This window comes from Sphaeramia orbicularis, chromosome 19 (assembly GCF_902148855.1).
Source record: "Sphaeramia orbicularis chromosome 19, fSphaOr1.1, whole genome shotgun sequence".
Classification (NCBI taxonomy): Eukaryota; Metazoa; Chordata; class Actinopteri; order Kurtiformes; family Apogonidae; genus Sphaeramia; species Sphaeramia orbicularis.
In genome coordinates, this window is record NC_043975.1 from 34,502,789 (window position 1) to 34,528,369 (window position 25,581).

Consider the following 25,581-nt stretch of genomic DNA (forward strand, 5'->3'; position numbering starts at 1 on the left):
CTTCTGTTTTGATAAAGCATTCATTTGCATAGACATGGTATAAACCAAATGTCCAAGGTATTATTATAATACAGTATATAACTAAGCCTGTCAAAATTAATGCGTTAATGCGGATAAATCCATCATCATGATTAATTTGATTAAAAATTTTAATGCAATTAATTCATCTGCAGCGCAGAATGACTCTGAATGTCTCTGCCAATGCATCTGGGGCAGTTTGTCCAAGTAGAGTTACTGTCATGCATGCACAAATGGGCAGTTGATCTGTTAGTGACAGACAGCCGAACCAACCCATAAAGATGGAAGATGCTAAACGGCACGTTGGCCCTCTGGATGGAAAATTTGAGTGCAAAAAAACTCAAGTTGTTTTGTTGTTGAAGGTATTAAATAAACACGTTAAGTGCATATATATTCCCTTCTTTCTTGAGTCTGTTTGCTCATGTAAAATGAAACGTGATTAATATAGATTAAAAATGAATGACATTTAATTGGGATTAATCAAAATTAATCCACAGCAACGCTGTGATTAATCTGATGAAATATTTTAATCATTTGACAGGACTATATATAATGGAATATAAAGTAATGTACAACTTAATTTCTTCAAATACCACAGAGATAAAGATGTGGTTCATATTTGCACATCAGTGAGGGTGCAGTCCAAAGCAGTATTTGAAGCTAAACCTGCCTCAGAAAATACTCTTCATCCACCAACTCTCCCTCCTCTTCATCCTCCTCTGCATCCTCAGCTTTGTCGGCTGCTGGCCTTCTAACACAGCATTAAACCACCCACATCCTCTCACCATTCTCCATAAGGAGAGCAGTATTTCTACCACCCACAGTCCTCTCTGAAATACCTGGTACAAATATGTGTAAAATGTGTGGCATTTTGGGTTTTTTTTATTCTTACTTTATACTAGTATATATTGTGTTGATCTGGCTCTTTTGCATTTTGCTTCCACTGTAATACCGTTGCTGTGTAACCAGTTTTCCAGCTTATACATATACTGTACCATTAATTTGAGTGTCTTGCATGCATACCTTTGGAGTGAGGTGTATTTTAGTATGTCTGGAAGACTTTACGTGGCCTCACAACAGAGATGTCAGATATCCACCATATGGCTTGGTCTAATTTTTATAGTGCTGCATGTCTGTCTGAATTACAGGCAGGGGTTAGGCTCGGTATTATAGCTGAGGCAAAGGTAAATATCATGTTTGATTGTGCTAGCGTAAAGTTGTCTCAGCACTGGGGTGGAATTACAGGACCATGAAGACTCTAGGGCAGTGATGATTGTAATCTTGTCCATGACCAATCTATCGGCTCTAGGTCTAAGCATGATTGCTGTGTACATCTGCGTTTGTATCCCTGATCACTCACCATGGACTTAGGAAGGAAAGGCTGAGACAGTGTGTTTGATATTCCTCTGTAGCAACAATAGAGGTGACTCCATCCGTCTGGCACCTGAGGACATTTCCCTGCAGCTGGTCATTGGCATGCTTCCTCATATCAAAAATGCATGTTTACCTCTGTTGTCTTAAGTTGCTAAGGAAAGATTTATTGCATAATTGCTGTTATCGGCAATGAGCAGATGATGTTGGACCCTGAAGAGACCTGATTCCGGGCCATGTTGGTGAGTCAGGATGAAGCGGTGCCAGTTCATCAGCTTTACTCTTGGCTTCCACTTCTTTAATGATCAAAGTCAAATGGCTTTGGATGCATAGTGAAGAGCTTGGAAACTGCAAGAGGATCCTGTTGTTACATGTCTAGCAGAAGAGTAGCGTAACTTAACAAGAGACACAGTAACACATAAATTTGTCACCACATGAGTTTGACAGACAGACAGGCACCTAATATCAAATAACAGATGTTTATGATGCCATGATGTTTTTATAAGCACATATCTTGGTCAGTGAGTAATATTACACACATCTTCATTCTCTTATGAAATGCATGAAAATCAAGTGAATGTAATAAAACATATATTGGCCAAATCAAATATTTAAAAGGCATGTCATTCCCTCATTGTATTCTTAAGTTATTCATTTTATGTGCACTTCTGCTTTCCATGACTACAAATAAGTCTGTCAAACCCTGAATGTTGATGGCAGAGGAAGAGAATTTTGCTTCACAACCAAAAATGAAAGTAGACCATCAGCCGACTGCCAAAAGAAGCAAATATTTCTGCCGCTGTGTCATAAGGGAGAGAGGGATGTTTTGCTAAGATGTGGAATGGCCAAGAATGAAGGAAGCCAAGGGCGCAGAGGCACACTTGCATGGGGGTTACTAATTACTATTTTCTAAACTGAGGTTTTGTGCCTAATGAGCACAGTTGTAATGCTACACAACATCTGGACCGAGATCACAAGATACATAAATAGTGTATAATGAAGGAGAAGGTCGAAGCCTAAACTATGCACAGGGCATAATGATAGAATTTAAGTTGTATAAACTGCGTGCTAGCTGTAATGTTGTAAATGATCATTATCAGTTGCTTTGATGGCCTCACTGAGTGGCTATACTTGGAGAAGTGTTCAAATAATAATAATAATAATTACAACATCAGAGTTAGGTTATTATTATTTACATCTTATTATTGAGTAAAACATGGATTGACAGCATTTTAATTTGATGTTTTCTTTTGCACAATTGTTTCTGTTCATGATAGTCATCATGGTTTTATATGTTCATTAATTGTATTTTGTTCTAGACTTTGTTTGGCTTGGATTCTAGTTGAGTTTTTTTTTGTTAGTTTGACAGTTTTACATTAGTTTAATTAAAGTAAGTGATTTGAAACTTGGAAGATAGGTTGTTAGGATGCTGCTGATGCAAGGATAGTAGATGTATTATTAGACTCACTGTTGTCATAGCAATGCTGATACCCTTTTTCATGTAGAGCTACTTCTTTTAAACTCTTTACATTAGTCAATTCCAAAATAAGTTGGTGCTGATGGCAAATGTCCACCTGTTCTGTCCCACTCATCCTGCTGGACAAGGGAAATCCAATCTCTTTTCTGATTTGTCCCTTGTCCCTCGAGACTCCGCTCAATGACTCCCATCGACACAGTAGTCATACTATTGTCTGTACAACTTCAGAGACAAGAATAAGTTTGTGCTGCCTTCATAATTTCCATGCACAAATCACAAAAGGACACTTGTTTGGGCCTCTTGTCTCTCGGTCATTTCCTTGTTGAGGGTTAAGGGGAGGAGTGGCTCTGTGGACTGTGGCAGCTGACAATCCCACATTGTGTGAACTGGCGCTGCCTCACAAAGGCCTCATTGTGGAGAGCGGTGGCCCAGAGAGAGGGGACTGGGTCTAGGCTAGGTGACAGAGAGGTGTGGGTTTGAGGGGCCTGGGTCTGGGGGCTAGATCCATGGTGGCTGGCCCAAAGTAGGGCCTTGTATTGGTGCTTAGCTGACACAATGTTGGGGTTGGGAGGGTGCATGTATGTAAGAGGAGTCTCGTGCTGCTTGTCACCCAGCCACCACTTAAACATATACTGTACTTTTACACCACCTACTGAGCGCTCAAATCTCTCTGAGCTTCATGAATCAGCTTTATGAAACTAGGTTTTTATCAGAGACATTGCTAGACTCAGATTTATATTCTGCATTCATGAAAATCTGATACTGTGATTATAGAACCAGGGGCTTAATCTGCTTGTACAACTGTTCCCAGAATCAGAAATATTTTGCTGTTTATCCTCTTCTGACTCCCAGCTCAAGGACAAGCTCACATGTGTGTTGTACTCTAGATTTGTTTACACAGACAGATGGCCGAGCAGGCCAAAGTTCCAGTCCTCAAAACCGCGTTTTTTTTTTTTTCCGCTGCACTGCTGTTCCTCTTGACCACCAGCTTGAGACTTAATCTCTAGTCTGTCATCCTTACTTCTCTATGTCTTCAAACCTCCTTCCTTGTGTCCATGTCTGAGAGTGACAGGGCTCTCAGGTCAAGCTGACGCCAATCTCTCTGCCCAGTCTGAAGCAGGCCTAGGTCCTCGCCCAGCTGTCCGAAAGGTCTATTTGTCCGTCTGTCTGTCAACCCCGGCTGTTGCTCTGGCCTCTCACCTCACTGTGAAGAGCCCTTTGCTGATGGACCATTTTAAAGCGTAGGCATAAGAAGCTGAGCCAAAACATAAAGACCAACTGAGTCACTCCCTCTGTGGCTCTCTTGTTTTACAGGTAGATGTCAAACTACCTGTCATTTCATGCTGCTTAGATGTTCATGTCTCTGTTTGTGCTCTTTGTCTCTGCCTTTTAAGCCCTCTCCTCTGTGCTCCTTGTACCAATTTGCTTTGCTACTACTGTTTTTCACAATATAGTCGGTGGTAAAAGTTGAGAATGAAGTGAGATTTAACAGTGACAGAGTCAGCATGGCCTCTTAACCGCCTTCAGGGAGGGATTACCACAAACTGTTAACTATTGACTTCTCTGTCCACATTAGAGGCCATCCATAGGCTCAAATTGCTCTGTTACTGACAGGCTATGGTTATGTTGCACAAATTTGGTAGTTGTGTCAGATTTATTTGGTCACTAACGTGATACCTTTTAATTTTGTTACCAGCTCTATCTCCTAATATATTCTGATTTGTTGAGGGCTGTAATTTATCATCTGTGGCTAACTGGTACTTATAGCTTGAAACCACTGTGGTATTTTGTTGTCTATAATTCTGCCCGTATGCGTAGTGAAGGTAGGACCTAAAAGCTGTTCAAACAGTTGCCTGTGCCCAGTGTGCTTAGTTATGCAGTCATTTAGTGAGTAAATAAATCCCTCAGTCAACATGCTACTATCACATTTTCTCCCCATGTTGAGAAGGTGATATGAAGGGCAGACATGCAAAAGTCAGTTTTCTTAAATTCCTGTCTTTCTAATAATCTGCCTTAGTAACTGTTTTACTGCAGTGCCCGTCTGTTCAAGTCAAGTTTGGAGTATCTATTCACTGGAAATGAGCCATGACTTCGTACAAAGCCTTTGTGTGCTTACATAAACCTGCATGTGAAACCACAAGTCATTGTACACAATATAGTATTATTCTGAAAATCCTTTGGACGTGTTATTCATAGGTACTAAATGGCATCCATGTCAGTGTGTGCGTAGTTAGGTTTACACCTCACAGCTAAGCATCAGACAGATTAAACTCAAACCCGCTCAGTGAACTCATGCACTTGCACTGTTTATAAATGGAACAGACAGTCCTTTTCATGGGTCCTTTCAGGCTCTTCACTGTGGCATGATATTCTAAATGGCTGTGTAGAAATGAGGAGCTATATTCACATCGTTGTAGAGGATTATAGTTCTATTAAGTAAGAGTGCTATTTAGTTTCATTTTCTCCTTTCCCATTAGTCTGCATCTTAATCCTTTCCAGATGCCTCTGTTTTTCACACATTTGTAATATAGTCCACCTCTGTTCAGCAACCATAAGTGCAACAATAATTCTGTGTTAGGTGACAGCTATAAAGTAGAGTTAAGTCATAGTAAGTTGTGAACAAGTTCTCTGTTTCCACTTTCAAATCCCTGTAAGAGTGATATATTCTTAAGGCAACACACATGATGTAATTATGTAATTACTGTCTCTTAAATGCAGGATTATGTTTGACAAGAATCAAAAATATCACAGCAAGCTTTAACAAGAACAGTAGCCTTGTGCACAGACTGTTATATCAGTGCAGGGATTGCAAGGCTTGGCATGAAAACTGATGCTGGGTGGGCTGAGTGAGAAGACAGACCGACCATGTGGAGTGCTAAGTGGGCACGTCTGTTCAGCTCTCTGCTTAACACTCCTTTTCTGACTCTCTGTGTTGTGTCCTCCAGCCCAGCACTCTGCCCCAGGGGACAATCAATATGAACCAGTGTTCTGACGTCATTGACGGAGAGTCCAGGACAGGTCAGAAGAACTCGCTGTGCATCCTGACCCCCGACAAAGAGCACTTCATCCGGGCTGAGTGTAAAGAAATCATCAATGGGTAAGACAGGTGTAAACTCAATAAAAAAAAAGAAGCCCTTATGTGCTAGTGCTGTTATGCAGGTGGGCGGTGGAGTTTGTCTTTTAGCTGATGGGAAGGGATGACAGAGAGTTGGTACAGAGTGGAGGATTGTGCACAACTGCTGTGGCTGCCAAATCTGCTCTGCCCCCTGCTGTCCTGTTTGGGCAGTGCTCTTCAGAGAGTTGTAATCTACACTGCAGTGACAGTGCACATTCTTGAACCGTTCCCTTCTTTGCTGCTGTACCGTCTCTTTCCATTTTCACCAACCCCCATCTGCCTGTACACAGATCACAATTTTTAAGCTTTAAGACAGATAATTAAATCTTGCCCCTTGTCTGTCTTCCATTGCTGCACATTTGATGCTGCACCCCCCCTCCCTTGGCTATAGCATACATATTACGGCTATTCTTAGAGAACTGTGACTCACAACACCCACTCTCTGCTACAGTATGCTACCTGCTCTTTCACTGTACACTTTCTATCATCTAGCTCCCATGTGTTGGTTCTCTGCCAACTCATCATCATTATTTCCCTGACGTGGTTGTAGCTATCTGACAGGGGCTTGGTTGCCATGGTCTTTCATGACTTTTTAAAATGTATGTTATGTTAAACTTGTTTGATTTTCCTGGGTGTGTTAAGCTCCTCACACTTCTCTTTGTATTGCATACCCTCATGAACCACTGGTTAAATATCTGCCTGAGCAAACACTAATATAGCATTTTCAGTGTTATAAGTTTTGTTTTATATCATATATATATGCTTAGTACAAAACCAGTGTTGTGTGTATTCATTTATACGTATGTCATGTGTTTGTAGTGTCAGTTTATAGTGTGACACCAAGGTTTTTTACTCTTTACAAAGTAGGTGAAGCAAAACAAAAATTCAATAGTGTTTGACTTTGTGGGCCACAGACACTGAGTTCTTATTCTTAAAGGGCACAGAAGAAGTTGCCTGTTTCTATTGCTATTACTTACGTGTATGTATTTTTATTCACCCAAATAAATTATACGTATTGATAAGCTTTAGAACACGTCACCTCATTAAATGTTCAGTACACACTCTCATTTTTAATGTCATTAGTACCATAGTACCATAGTCTCAATATTTTTATCAAATTGAGTATGCCACTACTCCATCTAGTTGAATTTGCCATATAAAAGCTAGTATAGTATTCTGCATATTCCTACCCACAATCCTCTGCATATGTGTATGAAACTATTACAATCCAGTCCACAGCAGGTGTCACAGTTTAAGGCACAACACTGTGATAGAGGCATGCCAACCACATCCTCTTGTATGCACACAGCATGCAACAGTATGTACTTTGTAATGCCTGAGACACACTGTCTACCTCACGTGTGTGTGTTTACTGAAGCAACTTTTTGTTGTAGAGCTGGTAATGCCAGTCCTAGTCTACACAGTGTTTCCCTGTGATAATGGCCTTCAGTATGATTTCATTTTGTTGTTAATTAAATTTATAGGAAAACTGATGATGCAGTCACATAATATTTAGCAAGGTCATGTTCTATATTTTGTCTTCAAAAGTCTTAAAAGTCTTGAATTTGCATTTAGCACCTTAAAAAAAGTCTTTAAAAGGTATTAAAATTGATATGGTGGGTCTTAAGTTATATTGCTATGAACTTGTTCGCTGTACTGTGTTTAAATGTGTCTGGGAAATGTCCAAGCTGCAAAGAAAGTAACGTTATTTGACTCAGTTCCACCTGTTCCAACCCGACAAATTATATTGAAATTAGGAACCAATTGTCACTAACTTTGCAGCCCACAGTGAGAAATGATTACAGAACATTCAGCCCAACACACGCGCACCCATTAGTCATGCCCCGAAATCACCCGAGAAAGCTGACTTTGGGAATGTTTTTTGAAATGGGCATTAAATTCTGTTCCAAGTATTCTTAAAAAGGTCATAAAAAGTCTTAAATTTAACTTGAAGAAACCTGTAGGAACCCTGTGTACAGTGTACAGTATAAATTGTGAGTTATTTTATCTACACTACTATCAACTGAGCTTTCCAGTGTATTTTTGCCTTGAGGCGACCGGTGTGTTCCAGGCCCCAGGGCAGCTGCAGCATACAATAAATGTATAAATAAAAAGCTCAGCTAGTGTTTAGACTGGCATTAAATGGATCCAAAGTAATTGCAGGAGTTTTATATCTGCGTTTAGTATTGTAGGATCAACACTTTGACTCTTTGTAGATGGCAGGAGGCTCTGACTGTCTACCCCCGGACCAACAAGCAAAACCAGAAGAAGAAGCGCAAGGTTGATCCTCCCACTCAGCAGGTAATGCTTTTCTCTTGCTGTCTTATTAAGCATCAATTGATCTAAGAGGAGTAAACAATTAAATCCAGATCAGGGTCCTCAAGTGTGGTTAATTTTTTCCTCTACCTTCAGTTCCTTATTTTTATTTGTGTGGACTCTTGAATGCTGCATGAAAATGTCAAACTGAAACCTCATCAGTTCTGTATGGAAACTTGGATGAGATGAGATCTTAACCTTAATGAGGACACAGATGGGCAGCATTTTGAGATGGGTTGAAGATTAAATGAGCAACTTGACATCATCTGGTTTATAAATGTAGATTGTCATAATGACAGATAAGAGATTATATATTCACACATTTTTAAGCTCCGTTGGATACTTTATTAAGGCAGTTTGACAGGTCATCTATGTAAAAATAATCCACACATGGCACTTATGTCATCACTGTAACAAAGAATATAAACATATACATTATTTAAGATATTTAAAGACAGCATGTGTCATGAAAGTATTCAGGATGGAGGCTTTTCATTCCGCTCATTCTGCACCAGCTGTTTTCCCTCCTGACAGACAGTTATGCATTGTCTCTGCCAGCAACACACTCACCAGTTTATTCTCTCCATATTTGCATTCTTTAGTTAGATGATATCTTTTCCACCTTACTCAGTTGCAGCAGTCACTGATTTACAGTACCTATATTTATAGTAGCTGTGTAGTACTTATTGTCATTTTTGTAAACTTCCTCAATGGGTACATTAAATTTCAGTTTTATTATGGATGCAATGTTACAGAGCAACAGACACTGGTTAGTAATCAAAATATTCCTGAGCAAACAATGAGCAAATGATAGTACCTGCCTGTTAAAATAACATTCAGCAATATTTTTTCAGCGACCACAATTTTTCATGTGACTACAATCCAAATGCTGGTACATTCTGTTTCATTGTCACATCCAGCAGCTGCTGTTGACCTGCCAGGCCTTTGCCCTGAGTCCTGCCCTGATGGACAGTTACCTTGTGGACCTGGACAAAGACATTTTTTAAGGCAGTAAAAGATGTACAGATGTTTAGATGTATTAGAATTGATAAGCATTTACTTGTTATAATGTAGAGTGACTGTTTTAGTAATATGCATGCACATGAGGTGCTTTTGGACCAAAATCTTGAATATTAAGGAGGACTTCATGTCATAGATCCAGGTAATAGGGACCAGGACCCTGACCTAGACCAAATGCTCACTGATAAATGTAGAACCTGAAAATGTGTGACATTCATTGCGAGTGGCTCAAAACAGGTAAGACAGTGTTGTAAGGTCTTCTTCTTTTCACATCCTGAATTTTTGCTGACATCACATAAGGCTGTGAGTGCATAGTTGGAGACTTTAAGACATGGCTGTTGAATTCCCAACATCATTTAAAGTACTGTTCATTAGTTGACTAGTCTGTAGATGTGGTCTGAAAAACAATTTCCCCTTTGGAGTACAATCAAGTGTCTTTAAAGACTAAATCAAATTTATGAAAATACATCTATACAATAACTATACTTCTATGTAAGGATTATTTACGGCAACAGAAGTTAGAATGACCAGGAAAATGACTGTCACATATTTTACTGACCACCCAGGGCCCCCCCAGCAGTACTTCCCCTATTGTTGGTAGCCTTCAAGCTGAAGTTTATGGTCTCGTTCCTCTACTGACAGCAACTTGAGTCAGAGTAAAGCACACACAAACAGGCTCATATGTAGAGGGATAGTGGTGACTGTCTCACTGAACCGCTGAGCATTTAAGTCTTGATTTGTTTCTCACTACAGTTAAATCACATTTTCCATTTCCCTTGGTTTTGTCTTGTGTTATTTCTTCACATTAAAATATGATTCAGATGAGTTATTTGTCCTTACTGACTGACTGTCAGGGATTATATACTTATTTATTTTTTTATTACACTGGTAAACAGCACATTTGAAAACAGAAATGAGTCATAAGCTGTACTGACAGTATAACAACAGATGGACTTCACCAATATATTTTTTTTTTATCATGTTATCATTTTAAGTCTTTTTCATTTCTTTTTACATGTACTTTGTAAATCTGTACATGGACACAGGAGCATATGTTTGGCTTTTAGGGAGTGCTCCCAAACTAAGGCATATATCACATATAAATAAAAATATGTGACTGGATCTGTTTCTCTCACATTGTGACTGAAAGGATCGAAAAAGTAACATTCTTGTAATATTGCTTTATTTTATATATTTCAACTATTTGAACATAAATGAGAGAGAAGCCAAACACCTTTATTGAAACAATGTTTAAACCAAAATAAGTTGTTATATGACACATTTATTGGATCATCTGTATTGGTTTTAATCAGCACTAGAGCAGACATTAACATCCAAGGCTTTTTGTGATCGGCAGGGTGGAGTAACTCCAAGCCAGTGTTTTTCCACTGAGGACATGAATGGACACCCAGTGAGTTCAGCTCAGCCAAACTTTTATCCCGCTTTACCCTTAGTGGCTTTGAAATCCCAGCCCTAATAAGTAATATTTACCACATTCACAATTGATCCAGGTGAAGGGTGAATAAAATGTCACACTATGTGCTTCTTTCCCTGATATAGACACAATCATTTATATCACAACATGCATGTTTGTGTTAATTGAAGTAGCTGGCTGAAAAGTTGACGTTTGACGGGTTGCTTTTGTCTGGAAATTTTCCTTTCTTTTCTTATGCACTTGAATCATCCTGTGGGTTCTGCTGGTTAGTAAAGGATTATCAAAATAAGGCTCTGGAAACCTAATTTAACAGTGAAATGACTATCATTTATTATCTGTATGATAATTATAACATTTTGTGCACTTCTGTTTCTGAAATGTCCAGTGATGCAGGTAAATTAGCAATGATTGAGCCTTTTGTCTTTCCTCCAGCTTTCACACTCCTCCCTAAATTTAGCATTTTTCTCAAGCAATGCACTTGATCTCAAGTCAACAAAAAAGGAAAAAAATCTAGTGAAAGAAGTAAAAATGAAATGTTTTGTTTGATTATGTGACAGTGAACGTAAGTACTTGTATTTTTCTCTAAACAAAAGTCACAAGGAACATCTGTACTGTCCAAAAAGCTAACATCCCCACTTTTAACTAATAAGTGTGTTTATATGGAATGCTGTGGTATTGTGATTGGCAGATAATTGCAAACCACTACAGTAGAGAATCGTGCCGTGGAGCATGCATGCATCAAGAAGTCCTGATTCCCAACATATGCAGCCATTTATTTATGGGCTTTTCCCATTCACTGTTGGTACTTAATCCTTCTTTTAATCTCTTTCCTTTTTTGCATTCCTTTTTGTAGTGTCTTTGTGATCTTACCTCCCATGTCCTTTCCTCTTCCCATCCATTTCATCCAACCCCAACACCAACTACCCAGGAGCCTGGTCCTGCCAAGGTGACGGTGACCAGTACTGGAGGCAGCATCCCATGCCTCCCCAGCAGTATTGCCAGTGCTGAGCGTGTTCCTCTGAGCCGTGCTACTCTGTGGCAGGAGGAGAGTCGCTGGAGTAGGGCCACCATCCCCTGCAGCCGCAGTGCCTCCTGCCTCAGCCAGCTGAGCCAGAGCCAACCAGACCCCAGGACCACCAGTCAAGATGGTAAGGATTAGGAAGAGGCTATGCAAATAAAAACATAAACGTTTCAGTGTGTGAGGTTTGAGGGATTTATTGGAGAACTAATAGCACAATTAAAACAGAATAGCTGTAGTTATCTTTTCATTAAATAAGATATATGTTTTTGTTAGCTTAGAACTAGCCATCAACTTCCAGCGTGTTTCTGCAGTTGCTTAGTACAGAGCTCTTCTTTTTCTTCTTTCCATTTTATCAAGCCTGTTAACTATTGTCTACTATGTTTGAGCTACCATCTCTTTTAAGCTGCTGTGGAAGGAAATCAGGAAAAAGCATTACAATATGAAAATATTCATCTGTCTTCTGCAGCTCTTCCCTCTCTGTCCAAATCAAAGACTAAATGTAAACAGAGGTGACTGATATTCTTTCTATACTAGCTGCTATGGAAAAGTGAAGCTCGAATATCACATGTATGGAAACTGCCATGTTGTACCACACTGAACACTTGCTTAACAATAATTTTGTGCATTTTAGCAGACAGGGCAAGGAAATCAAGTGATATTCAGTTGATTGCAATGTGCAACTTCACTTCTAGATGCCACTAATCATCCACTGAGAGGTAGAACATCCTCTACATATGCATCATGTGTTTCAAAGTGGTGACACTGTTACATGTGTTTCAGATGGCAGTACTGTGAGCACTGGACGCAAGGTACGAGTGGAGAGCGGTTACTTTTCCCTGGAGAAGACCAAGTCAGAGCCTGCTCCACAGTTGGAGCAGCATTCCCAACCTCTACAGCCCCCTCAGCACCTGCCCCTTTCATCGTCAGCATCCTCCTCCTCTTTAGGAGCTCTCAGTCCAAGGTACAGCTCTGAGTCAGAACCACTGACTTCCCCTTGTCACCCCTCCCAAGATCCTCTTCCTTCTCCAGGTGACCTTGTCTCCCCAAGCTACTCCACCATCAGCTCCTCTCAGAGCTCACTGGACTCTGAACCCAGCAGCACTGCTGCCCCCAGCTGGGAAGGCCGCAGTGGTGGCATCAGTTGTGGAGGAAGCAGAGTTGGCCGATCTGGCAGGGAGTATGCAGCACTGTCAGATGTGCCACGAGCTCGCAGGCTGACGTACCGTGAAGCTTTCCGCTCAGAGAAAAAACGTCAAGACCTGAGGACACGGACACGGAGCCCTGGCAGGGAAGAGGTGGCTCGACTGTTTGGGGAGGAGCGCAGGTGAGGGGCATGGACATGAGTTATACAAAGCACGTTGAAAAAATAGGACTGTCTTGCACCTGCTTTTTTCATGATTTTTATTAAACTGAATATAGTAATGAACATATCATATGTTCAGAAAAGCTCTTGATGATTAATGATCATTAATGATCCACTGGTTATTAACCCTTATGTAACTATTTGGACATGAATATAGCTGTTATATATACTACAAACTTTTAGCACCACCCTGTGGCTGAAATAATGTCGATTGAACATCTTTTGCTGCTGCTTTCTTTCATAGTTTTTACCAGTGGTTTTTCCATTAATGATTCTGGGGAGTTAATTGCATGAGTTACTTTCATTTCTATTGGTCTCTACCTTTGCTCTTGCTATTTTGCTAGTTGGTTTTGTCATTTTGATCTTTTCCAGGGGCTTCTGAATGGAGCTTCTCAGAGCTAATGCTCAACCAACCCTTCCACCCCTGTCCCAATGCTGTTCCCTGCTGGTCACCGCTGATTCCTGCTTTCTATCATTTCATCTCTGCACTGCCTGGGAGCACACACATACACTGTTTTTAGGATAAATACTTAATTTGCTGTATAAACTGTGGTTATGCGAACACTGTGTTGGTAACAGATACAGATTCTCATTCCTTGTCCCTATATGCACATACACAAACATAAGTGCAGTGCCTTAAGGTAACGCAGGCTGTGTTGCCATTGCTGCTACTTTTGCCTTCGTCTAATCCACCATCTTGATCATTCTTTTTTTCTTTAAAATTTTAATCTCTCATCTTATAACACTGCTCTTTTGTTCTTTGGTGGGCCTTTGGGTTGTTCCTTTGGGGATGTCAGCCTTAAATTGCATATTGTTGTGCATGAAAGGAACTTTGAGTCCAAATTAATGTCTCAAATCAGACTCTTTACATTGTGGTATGTAAACTGTGTAACAAGCCATGTGTTATGAACCTGCATATTTAATGAGCGATTCAATGACTGTGGCTCATATTTGCTTTCTTATGATAAGTTGGTCTTGTTTTATGCTGATTTATCATTGTTTTATAAAATTTTTACTTAAGATTTCATCTGTTGCCTTGTATACTATTACATTTTACAACTTTAATGTTAATATGTTCATGTTTAATGTGCATTGTGAATGTTTTTGTAAAGCATGGCCTTCACTGTTCTTTTAGGCGTTCACAAATCATTGGCCGATTTGAAGAGGGTCAACAAGTGGAGCGTATGGACACGAGCAGCTCCAATGAGCCCTCTAACACCACACTAATCCAGAGACAAGGCCGCAGCGAGAGACGCTGTCTCACGAACAAACATGTACGATGTCTCAAATTTACACTGATAAATTTTTAAAAAATTGCACCAGATAGCCTATATAATCATAATCTGCATGGTCCAATTTATATTTTAAAGGATATTGTTATGAATTTATTTTTTGTAGGAGTTGTCGCTGGATGCAGGAAAGGACCGTTCAGTCCCTGATGTCTCCAGCTCCACTTTTGCCAATTTAAGAAGAGCAAAGTCACTGGACCGCAGAGTCACAGAGTCCTCCATGACGGTAAGTTACAACAGTTGCCCTAAAACATAAAGTCAACCATAACTTAGACTTAGAACTGAAAATAAAACCACCGGAATTTCAAACTTTTATGTTGCAGAAGTCTTAAAAACAACTCTACCCAAACACCTTTACAGCATAAAAGAATGTGATTAAATCTGAAATTTACCGAAGTGCTTCCAGGTGCTACGGTGCTGAACCAGTCTGTCCCTGGGTTGTGACTCACATCAGACTTACTATACCATAAGAGTAAACTGTTAGTGATCTTAGATGAGCTCAGTGGGTGCTATAACACTAATCCAGTCGGTGTGTGGTTCATCTCTTTGGCTAAGCTGCAGCTGCCCGAACCCCCACCCACTCAACCACACACACACACACACACACCTAACTACACACACACACACACACACACACACACACACACACACCCCAATGCTGCCACTGCTACTGATGATTATAAATAGCCGGTGCAGAAGCAGCCACAGTTGTGTGTATATCCCTGGGACAGACGGAAAGAAACTGATTGTCACCATATGAAGTGAAGGCAGTTAGCCATAAGAATGACTCTCTGCCAGGCAGTGACACCACACCGGATGAAGCTCAACAAAAACAAGGTATTATTGAGTGAGCAGAAGTTGGGTTACGGACAAATGATTTACTTTAGAGTCTATAAACAGACTTAGGCTTGGTTTCAATGTGCAGCAGTTTGTGTTTCACAGGGACAGTCCAGCTCCCGCCAGTCCGTCTCTTTAGCTGGAGCCATGTATTACAGTTCTACAGTTGATGTGTTGACCTAAATGTAAACAAATATTAGATGTTGGTTATATGTTCACATTATATTACAGATGAGTGGCCATTCAATGAGATCTTACAATGCAGTGAGATATTAGCCCAAAATATAAGTAAAGTAAAATGTAAAAAAAAAAAAAAAAAGAAGAACAGAGAATTTCCTATCAGTCATTGGTCATAAATGAATGTGGATGGAATGCGTGATGGTGCATTTGTCTAATTTGTCTCCACTGCAGCCAGATCTTCTAAACTTCAAGAAAGGATGGATGACAAAGCTGTATGAAGACGGGATGGTATTTTGTTATCACTAGTATGACAAGTATTTTTCCTTCACTGTCCTAAAGAACTGGTGAAATTAAAGTAACAATGTTTGTTTACTTTTTAGTGGAAGAAACACTGGTTTGTCCTTACAGACCAGAGTCTGAGGTACTACAAAGACTCCATAGCTGAGGAGGTAAAATTATAACAGAAATCGTTTGTTTGATAGAAAGCATGAAGTGAAAGTCATTTAATAATGATTTTTCTGTTTGTGCCTTTATCATAGGCCTCAGAACTAGATGGAGAAATCGACCTTTCCACATGTTATGATGTCAAAGAGTTCCCGGTCCAGAGGAATTACGGCTTTCAAATCCTGGTAAGTGTTGATTCTTCGTGTCATCGATCGCTCTGTGATATTAATCACGTGTTAAGATGGAACTCATTGTCTGCACAGTTTAACTCTGCTTGTCTCCTGCCAGTCTACAAATAGCCATAGACACCATGTGGTGCAACTTTAGGTATCAGGTTTTGCCATTTCTCTTTTTGAAATGATTCTTTGTCTGTCATGAAGGATGTCACTTGACTTGTCATCTCTGAAGGGCTGACCTCATAGTAGTCTAAATCTGCTGCAGTCTGCTTGTCTCTGAGCTCATGTGCCTCTCATCCTGAACAATATGTTTACCTAACCTCTTGCATTCAAAAGACCTGTCCTTGTGCACAGTTGTTCAAAAACATGTTTTTAAAACACTGATGCACCACAGCAGCTTTACCCTCCACTATAGTAGTTATAGTGAAGTGTAGCTTAATGAGCTTAACAGCTATGAAGTGCAAAGGATCATCATATGAACGTAATAAGTTAATGCAGTCTTCATGTAATCATTGGACCATTAAACATTTTTAGCACTTGTTGCTGGCAAAATGCTTACCAGACTTGTATGCTTGCAATGCCGTCGTTACTTATTTGATGTCAGTAGGGGTTTGTTTCATGCCACATATAGATTTAAACGTGCCATACAAATCCAGCCTCCATGAGAAGAACAGCAGCTACAAGGTCATTTCTTTTGTTTACGTTTGCTTAAAGCAGCATCCCTGGCTTTTCTAGAGGAAGTCAGAAATAGAGTAGTGGAGGGGATCGTTGTGTCTTTGGCTGAACAACCTGGGTTTGGTGACGAGAAATTAATAACTCCAGTATTTATATCTGCTCTTAGCTCCACTACTCAGACAGGGAGGAGCTGTTGTTCTGTCAGTTGCAAAGTAAAGCTGCAGTATAAAGGTGGATGTTATGGTTTGGGTGCTTTGTGCAATCTGGAAATTACTCAGTACCTTTCAAAACATCATTTCACAGGCTGAAATCAGCTGTCACTAGAGGTCACTGTGTATGCAGTTTTAGTGAAAGAGTTTCACACAGTGGAATCCTTTTGTATGTGGAGTTTTTTTCACTGCTGAGAATATTGTAATATTTTTAAAAGGTTATGTGTTACAGTCTGATGTGATGTAAAGGTACCTCCCATTTATCTGTATCACACTGGCTTCCTCTGCTCTTAAAGCCACATATTTCTGACATGGAAAGGGAGTTCAAGAAGCAAAAAGAAAACTATCAAAACTGGACATAACCATAAATAATAACAAATGTGATTCACAGAGCCAAGTACAAATCTGTACTCAATGTGGAACATAAAGTGAAACATTTAACAGTTTGTGTTAAACCACAAAGAGTGACCTCTCAAAACACTGTGTAAGAATAATCAAATAAAATAGAAAAAAAATGCTGTCAACCACATAACCACTACCATTTTACATTTTTCTGATGCAGTCTGAGTACTTTCTATTTGAGACTAGTTTTTTTTCTTTTTTTTGGCTTTTTTACTTTTTTCCCTGACACCAAGAGAGCTCTGTACAACAATTTGTATGTGCCTGCATTGTATGTTTGTGCACAAATGGCAAAGAAAATATCTTGATCTTGAATCTCTAATTTATTGCACATTATTCATAAACATTCTCTTTTACTTGTACTAAGGTTTATGTTAAAATTGTAGGTACAATGTTGGTTTAATTTATGCTTAGTTCTAGTTTTGAGTTAAGTGTTTATTTCAGTAAGTATCAGCAAAACAAGACTGAAGTGACAGAACTGCAGAATGGGATCTGGTCATCTGGTAAATAGAAAATTTTTTCATTCTAAATTAAACTGATCGTTAGGTCATAAAAGGGCTTTTCCCCTTAAACATTTACTCTTCTAATAGTAAGATGTATTCTTCAGAGCCTGTCTACTAAACCAGGATATGTCTTGCATTCATTTGGAAATTATATAGGCACATATCCTGTTTTAATTTTGCCTTTAGCTTGTAGAAAAACATCCATTCATTTCATTTTTTTGCATGTCAAAATGGTATTTTAAGCTACCTGTTATCTCATCCATGTCATGCTTGCCTGTTTTCAGTGTAAAGAGGGAGCATGCACCCTGTCAGCAATGACCTCTGGAATCCGTCGCAACTGGATTCAGGCCATCATGAAGAATGTGCGACCTACTATTGCCCCTGATGTCACTCGGTAATACCCAAAGAGGCTCAACACATAAGCAGTGGCATATATAATACCAGCTTTTCTCACTCATTTTATCTAAATCCGTCTCTCCTCCTCACCCTCTCTTTCCTCTTTCTCTTCCTCCCTCAACCGGTATTTACAACCTGCTTCCAGGAAAAACATCTCTCTGAAACTATCCGTTCTGAAGCCCAGGTTGGAGTGCTTGTGTGTTGAATACGTATCTCCCCCTCCTCAAACAGTGATGTAATTGCTCAGCAATGTCAGCCCCAGCGTGTTTGTCGTCCTTCTCTATGTCATGTGATTGTTGAGTAATGTCTCCCTGTCAGTTGTGCCACTGTAGAGACACCTACTGCAATCACAGCAGCAAAGTGCAAGTAACTTGCATTTTCTGTAGCAGAAGTAGAGGCTGATTTTAAGACATCAGAGCTCAGAATAATCACAATCTAAGTACAAAACTTCTTGACTGTATAGAGAAGATCTGGGGAATGAGGATCTGTTTTGTTCCGTAACTGTGAGATAGCTCATCAATGTGACATATTCTATATACAGGCTTTGACTTGTATTTACTGAGTCACACACTTTACTCTGCCGGTGTGTCTCCTGGGCCGCTCTCTCCAAGGGGAGAATGTGTGATATTTTTGGCATTCCTGCAGTCGCCTCACAGACACCTCCCTGTCATCCTTGAGCTCTGTCCCTTCTCATTTTCCCCTTACTCACACTTTCTGACACCTCCACACAAAATGATGAAAATAGATTATTCCCTCAGGTCTCTTTTTTTTTTTTTTTTTTTTTAATAATTGTCCTTTCCCCTAACACTCAAAATTGTAATTTACAGCCTATATATATATATATATATATATATATATATATATATATATATATATATATATATATATATATATATATATATAAAAACAGTATTAAAGTAAGTAAAAGCAGGCATCTGCCATTAGGCTTGCTACTGATCATACCTGTAAATGCCAAAGCTGCTTTCAGGCCTGTGCACAGTGTGCCTCAAGTGTCCTCATATTAATGCTTCACATATGTTTTAACCATGCTTTTAAATGCACAGTTAAATGATGCTGCAGTGCCACAAGTGGAATGCATATTTTTGTTGTCTAGTAAACCTTTATGTAGATGTGTAGTAGTTTGAACTAATAGAATGGAAAATCCACAATCACGTTCTGCATATTATTTATATTTGTTGTGATTTTGTGTACATTTCATTCAGGTCCATTCCTGACGAAAAGATAAAAGCCCAAGTGATGCTGGAGCCAAGTCCACAGGCCACCCTTGAGCCAAATCCCAGTCCTGATGCAACCAAGACTGATGCCCACAGGCAGCCAAGTGGTAACAATGCATCTGCCCCACCCTCGGAGCCACGTAAAAGTCGGGTTCGTGAGCGCCGGCGAGAGGGCCGTTCCAAGACATTTGACTGGTCTGAATTTAAAATGCAACAGACAGAAAAGCCTCCAAAGGAGAGAGCGGACACAGTTGACCTCAGTTCCTCATTCTCTACAACTTCTTCATATTGTTCTCCCTCCTCTTCCCCTTCCTCTTTAGCATCTTCTCCTGTCTCTACCTCCTCCCTCCACACGTCTTCTGTATCAGGTGCTCAGCCACCTTCTATCACAGAAGAAGTAGGAAAAGAGTGTGTTAGGAAGGGAATTTCTCCACATAACACAACCACTACAATCCACAAGCCAAATACCTTTACTGTTAGCGTTACATCCACACTGAACACTGTCCCGGCAGTGCAGTCACCTGCCACTGAATGCCAAGAGCAAGGAAAGATGGAAGTAGACCACCCTGTGGCCATGCACACTGCTGGTGAAGACAAACGGGACAATAAAACCTCTGATGTCCGGGAAGAAATTGAGCAGCGCTGGCATCAGGTGGAGACAACACCTTTAAGAGAAGAGAAGCAAGTGCCGATCACCACAACTTCTAACTCAGAGAGGCTGCCTGCACATGAGCTCGCTGCACTGCTGGACAAAGAGGTGTGTTTCTTAACCATGATCATATAAATTGCGTTTTTTGCCAGTGACCCAGAATAGAACCCAGAATAGATGTCATTACATTTTGGGGAAAGTAGGTTAAAGTTAAAAATTTTTTATGAATTTTTACCACCGCCAAAGAGGTTATGTTTGCATTGGGGTTTGTTTGTCTTGTCTGTTTGTCTGTTAGCAAGATAACTCAAAAAGTTATGAACAGATTTTGATGCAATTTTCAGGAAATGTTGATACTGCCACAAGGAACAAATGATTAAATTTTAGTGGTGATTAGGGGGGATGGCTGATCTGCTTTGGCGGAGGTCTGCGCTCTCCAAGTGCTTTTTTAGTTTAAATCTTTTTTTCTTCTCCCATTTGCTTATAATGGGCAAAATTTCAAATGTCTATAAAACATCAATTTTGTTTCAATTTACTTCAGACTTGACACATATATAGAGGCAATTGATACGCTGACATCACCCCATGCGTAGACTTGACGCCATCTGGATCAATGCCAAAATAAGCTACAATACGTGCAGGGGGCAGGGTTTGTTGTGCCTAGCATCACTTATTATTATTTATTTCTTTTTTCAGTTGGGACAGAAGCAGAAGGAGCTGGACCGACTTCAAAAGCAGAACAACCTTTTAAAAGAGCAGTTGGAAGATGCACTAGGAAGAGAACAGAATGCCAGAGAGGGATATGTGTTACAGGTATTATATTCATCTATCAACCATAAGTATATTACAAACACTTTGACAAGGATTTTTTCTAGTAGTAAATTTTGAGCCACATACAATAATTAAAAAAGTATGTAAGGTTTGGAAGATAAAGTACTTGTACTGGGCAAACATGCATTATTTTAAGACTGTGCCATTTAATGAACGGTGAATTGTCTTTCACATACAATCTTATTGCTCATGAACGATGGGATTTATATGTGGCTACTTTAACCTTGTAAGAAATGTCACTAACAGGTGTGGGTGCTTGTTTCCTAAAACTGAAACGCATGGTTGTGGTGTTCTTAGCATGATTTTAACACTAACTGTTTTTACGGAGTTTCACATCTCCTGGGAAAATAATTGATTTGAACCGATGCTTGAGGTAAGAAACTTGATCAAGAAGCTTTGCACTGGGCTTTTTCTTCATCTGTGCTTCTTCTGTGTCCTTTGCAAGCTTGATTTTTGCATGCTTTTTGGTGTTTTCTAATTGCTTTTTTACTGTGTGTACTTTTAAGTTAATACATGAAATAATCACCTACTTTTTCTGTTGTATTACATCATCATGTTTATTTTGAAGAATATTTTTATTTTAAAATTACCATGTAAGATGCCCACTGAGTTTTGTTTTGTTCCTCTTTGATATTGGATAGAGGTGAGTATATATTAATCTTCAATTTCAAGTCATCTTTGAAAAAGCACAGTGGAAGTTTGGATTAGAAAAAAAAAGCTCAACAAAACCCAAATTGATGTCCACAAGCAAGAAAACTTATTTTCCTGGTAACTCCTGAGATGTGGTTCTCCGTATATGGTAGAAGTAAGGTGTTGTCATTAATGAAACTATCTCATCAATCTTTTTCAAGAGTGCAACACCCCCTTCCTCTTCACCACATAGAGCGCCCTGGCAACGCTTACACAGACTTAACCAAGATTTGCAGGGGGAATTGGAATCGCAGAAGCGCAAACAAGACATTGCCCAACAGCAGATTCGATCACTCAAGAGAAGCTACACCGAAGCCCAGGATGCAGTAGAACGACACGAGGGTGATATTCAGGCCCTTCAAGCTAAACTGGCATCTGCAATGGCAGAAATTTTAGCAAGTGAACAATCTGTGGCGCGTATGCGGAATGAGCTCAAGCTAGAACAAGAGCGTTCAAGGGAACAAGAGGAGGAATATGGACGTAGTGAGACCACCCTAAGAGCTCAACTGAAAGACAGTGAAGATAGACTCAGAGAAGTCGAGGCCAGTCTTTTAGAAAGGAACCAAGCCCTTAGGCACCTGGAGCACCAACAGGCCTTACAGCGAGACCACATAAGAGAGATACAGAGACTACAGGACAGGCTACAAGAAGTAACCGCCCGACTAAGTGCTACTGAAGAGGGTCAGGCTCTGAAGGAAGAACGCTTGAAGAAAGAACAGCTTAGTATGCAAGACAGTCATGAGAGAGAAAAACAGAATCTGTGTAGACGATTAGCAGAGGCTGAAACTGCACGAAAAGAGATGGAGGACAGACTGCTGGAGGCTGAGCAGCAAGTGGAGGCCCTGTTAAGGGGCAGGCAAACCTCAGGAGGGCAGGAATGCAGAGAGGAAATGCTGAAGTTACAAGAAGAGCTGGTCCATAAGACTGACATGGTTGAGTCACTACGGGAAAGTGTACGCAGGCTAGAGGAAGAGAAAAGCCGGCTGACTTGTCACTGTCAGGAACTTGTCAACCAGATTGCAGAGGCAGATCGTGAGGTGAACAAGCTCCGCAACCGTTTGGAGACAGAAGAGGCTGATTACTACACCCTAGAGCACTCATATGAGAGGGCTACTGAAGAGTTCCAGAAAATGAGTCAGTTTCTAAGGGAAAAAGAGGAAGAGATTCACCAGACAAAGGAAATGTATGAGAGGTTAATGGAACGCAAAGAGCAGGACTTAAAAGAAGCATTTGTTAAGATGACAGCTCTTGGCAACAGTTTAGAGGAAACTGAACAAAAGTTGCAAGCTAAGGAGGAGCTTCTGTGTCAGATGAGTCAAAGCCTCTCTGAGAAGTTTGAACCTTGTAATGCAGAGAAGGATCTGAAAGCCAAGCTTGTGGTTGCAGAGGACCGCATTGCAGAGCTAGAACAACACCTCAATGCCCTGCAGTTGGGCTATGCTGATCTACGCATGGAAAGGGAACAAATTCCAGAACAATGCATGAAGGGAAGAGTCAATACATCAGGCTCTTTATCACCAAATACAGAACTCTCACCTTCTTCTGACAATTCATCCAAGACACAGAGCTCCTCAGATGATAAGGAGTCTCAGGCTAAAAGACCAAGGATACGTTTTTCCAGTATTCAGTGCCAAAAATACATCAGCTTAGAAGGTCCTGAAACAGTAGGAGACTCAACACAAAAAACAAGCCAAGATATAAATGAAGATGTCCATCTAAGTGAAGGAAACATCTCCTCTGATATCACTTTCACTCACACAAGTGACCCAGAGAAGTTTATCTCTATTATACATGCTCTAGAGTCTAAATTACTTGCTACTGAGGATAAATTAAGAAACCTCACTCAGAATCTTGAAGGGCAACGATCAACCAAAGTAGAAGACTCATCCAACACTGATGTTAACATGAGAGAAAAAAAACCATGCACAGAAAAAGACATTAGTTGTGAAAGTGGGACTCAGATTATTTCTGCCGATAAGCATTATGCCAAGGCAATGGTATGTGTGGAGAACAGTAGAAAGAAAGTGAGGGCTATTCTCAGTGGTTCTCATGATACTACTGATTCACAGCTACATTCACTGTCAGAGATAGAGAGTGATTTGTTTAATGCATCGTTGTACATCCAACAAGGACAAAAGGCCATTGAAGAGCACTCACTAGTTATCCCTCACAATCAAACCCCAGAGTCTCTAGATAACGAAGCCATGCACCTCTTTGCCAAAATCTTGTCTTTTGAAGCAGTAGTGTTGAACAAGATGGCTTTATTAATACAGACTTCAAAGTCTGACCTCCTACAGTCTCTGTCTGAGATATGGGAAGATATAGAGAACATCAAAAAGAGTGATAAAGATTGCTTGGCTATAGTTTATGCTGATGTCTTGACCAAGAAGTTGATGTTAGAGAGTGCCTTCTGGAAAGAAATGGAGAAAGTTGAAATGCAGTATGAATACACAGATGATGCTAAATCAAAAGAGTCTAAAAGTGTTTCACTTGATGTAGGTTTGGATGGCACAGTTATATTAAACACCTTCATTAAAGCAGAACTAACCTATTCAATTCAAAACCTTAAACTTTGCTATGAAGAGAAACTCAGAATACTAAAAAGGGAGTTATCTGAAGCCCATAATAACCTCCAGCAAAGGGAATTGGCTTTGAAAGCAATTATTGATGCTTCCAAAAGGCCTGATTTGAAAAATGTCATCAAAGAAGTCAAAAAGAACTTTGGCTTTGGCAAACAAAAGTTAGCTGACATTCGCCCTCCTGAACTTGCTCCGTATATGGAGCAGATCGAAGTGGATGAGGCTAGAGACATGGCTGAGGAAATCGTAGACAGACACTTGGCTGGACAAATGCCCTCTTGTGGTGTGGAGTCTATTCAGTCGCTGCAAAATGCACATGACAGCCTGGCTCTTGAGCTGCAGAGACAGGCAGCAATTTTAAACCAGTATGCTCAAGAGATAGAAAGTGGTGGCAACCATCCTGAACTAGCTAAAATGATCCATGCACTTCTGGGTCACCAGACATCACAAACCTTCACTAGTACTTCTCTTTGTATGCGTGAGGCCCTTATCCAGGCCCAAGTGGCTTATGTGGCATGCAGGTTACGGGCCATGCACGAACAGGACTTGGGCTGGTGTAAACAGGCAGGGCAGAACATGGATGCTCTTGTCCAGCAGCATGCTCGCAATGTCAGTGCCATCCAAGAGAAATATGAAACATCACTGCAGGAGGAGCGACAGAACTTCACACAAACACTGACTACTCTCCAAAAGGAGAACCAAACGCTTAAAAATGAGATCAGCCAACGTGTAAACCAGCTTTCCCAGCAGCAGGAACATCTGTCTCTCCTGGAGGAGCATTTTCAGAAGGAGACTGAAGAACTGAAGCAAAGGCACAAAAAAGAGCTGAGCCAAGCAGAGGAGGGCCGTACATCTACAGAGATGGCGCTCATGGAGACCACAGCAGACAGCCAGCGGAAGTTGGAAGTTCTGCTTGTGGACATGGACACCATGGAGGAACGGCATGAGAGTCATGTGAGGAAACTGGAGGAACAGTTTGAGCAGAGGATCTGTGAGCTTCAGCACATCCACAAAGAGGAGATTGAAAGGTTACACTCCCAATATATGGACAACCTTCAACGTGTCCAAGAGCATCATCGGGACAAAAAGGATCTAGAGGTTTGTGACTCAATTCACTGTGATAAGACGACACCAATGGAAGAGGAGGAGCAGGGGAAGGGGATGGATGCACAGACCATGTCAGAGGTGGACTCCATGGTGGTTCTGAAGGACAGGGTCCAGGAGCTGGAGACTCAGATGAACACCATGAGGGACGAACTGGAGAACAAGCACCTGGAAGGAGATGTGGCCAGCCTAAGAGAGAAATACCAGAGAGACTTTGAAAGTCTTAAGGTTTTTGCTCTTTAATTTTATTTT

The 25,581-nt window shown here is 40.4% G+C and overlaps 1 protein-coding gene across 8 annotated transcripts in view; it reads left to right on the forward strand.

Moving 5' to 3' along the window:
* LOC115410175 (myosin phosphatase Rho interacting protein) overlaps positions 1–25,581 on the forward strand; it is a 46,729-nt gene that overhangs the window by 14,886 nt on the left and 6,262 nt on the right. For 2 of the 8 annotated variants that reach the window (XR_003934067.1, XM_030121659.1), the window contains exons 4-18: positions 5,811–5,963; positions 8,198–8,282; positions 10,675–10,728; positions 11,606–11,900; positions 12,554–13,097; positions 14,272–14,410; positions 14,535–14,651; positions 15,674–15,730; positions 15,823–15,891; positions 15,982–16,071; positions 18,133–18,242; positions 18,390–18,428; positions 19,468–20,236; positions 20,822–20,938; positions 21,808–25,557. Coding sequence is in view for 7 of the 8 variants with exons in the window: in XM_030121659.1 (XP_029977519.1) it covers positions 5,811–5,963; positions 8,198–8,282; positions 10,675–10,728; positions 11,606–11,900; positions 12,554–13,097; positions 14,272–14,410; positions 14,535–14,651; positions 15,674–15,730; positions 15,823–15,891; positions 15,982–16,071; positions 18,133–18,242; positions 18,390–18,428; positions 19,468–20,236; positions 20,822–20,938; positions 21,808–25,557 (6,388 nt within the window). In the remaining variant the exon portion in view is untranslated. The remainder of the gene's footprint in view (positions 1–5,810; positions 5,964–8,197; positions 8,283–10,674; positions 10,729–11,605; positions 11,901–12,553; positions 13,098–14,271; positions 14,411–14,534; positions 14,652–15,673; positions 15,731–15,822; positions 15,892–15,981; positions 16,072–18,132; positions 18,243–18,389; positions 18,429–19,467; positions 20,237–20,821; positions 20,939–21,807; positions 25,558–25,581) is intronic. The other 6 variants (XM_030121664.1, XM_030121662.1, XM_030121660.1 and 3 more) reach the window with 6 other exon arrangements.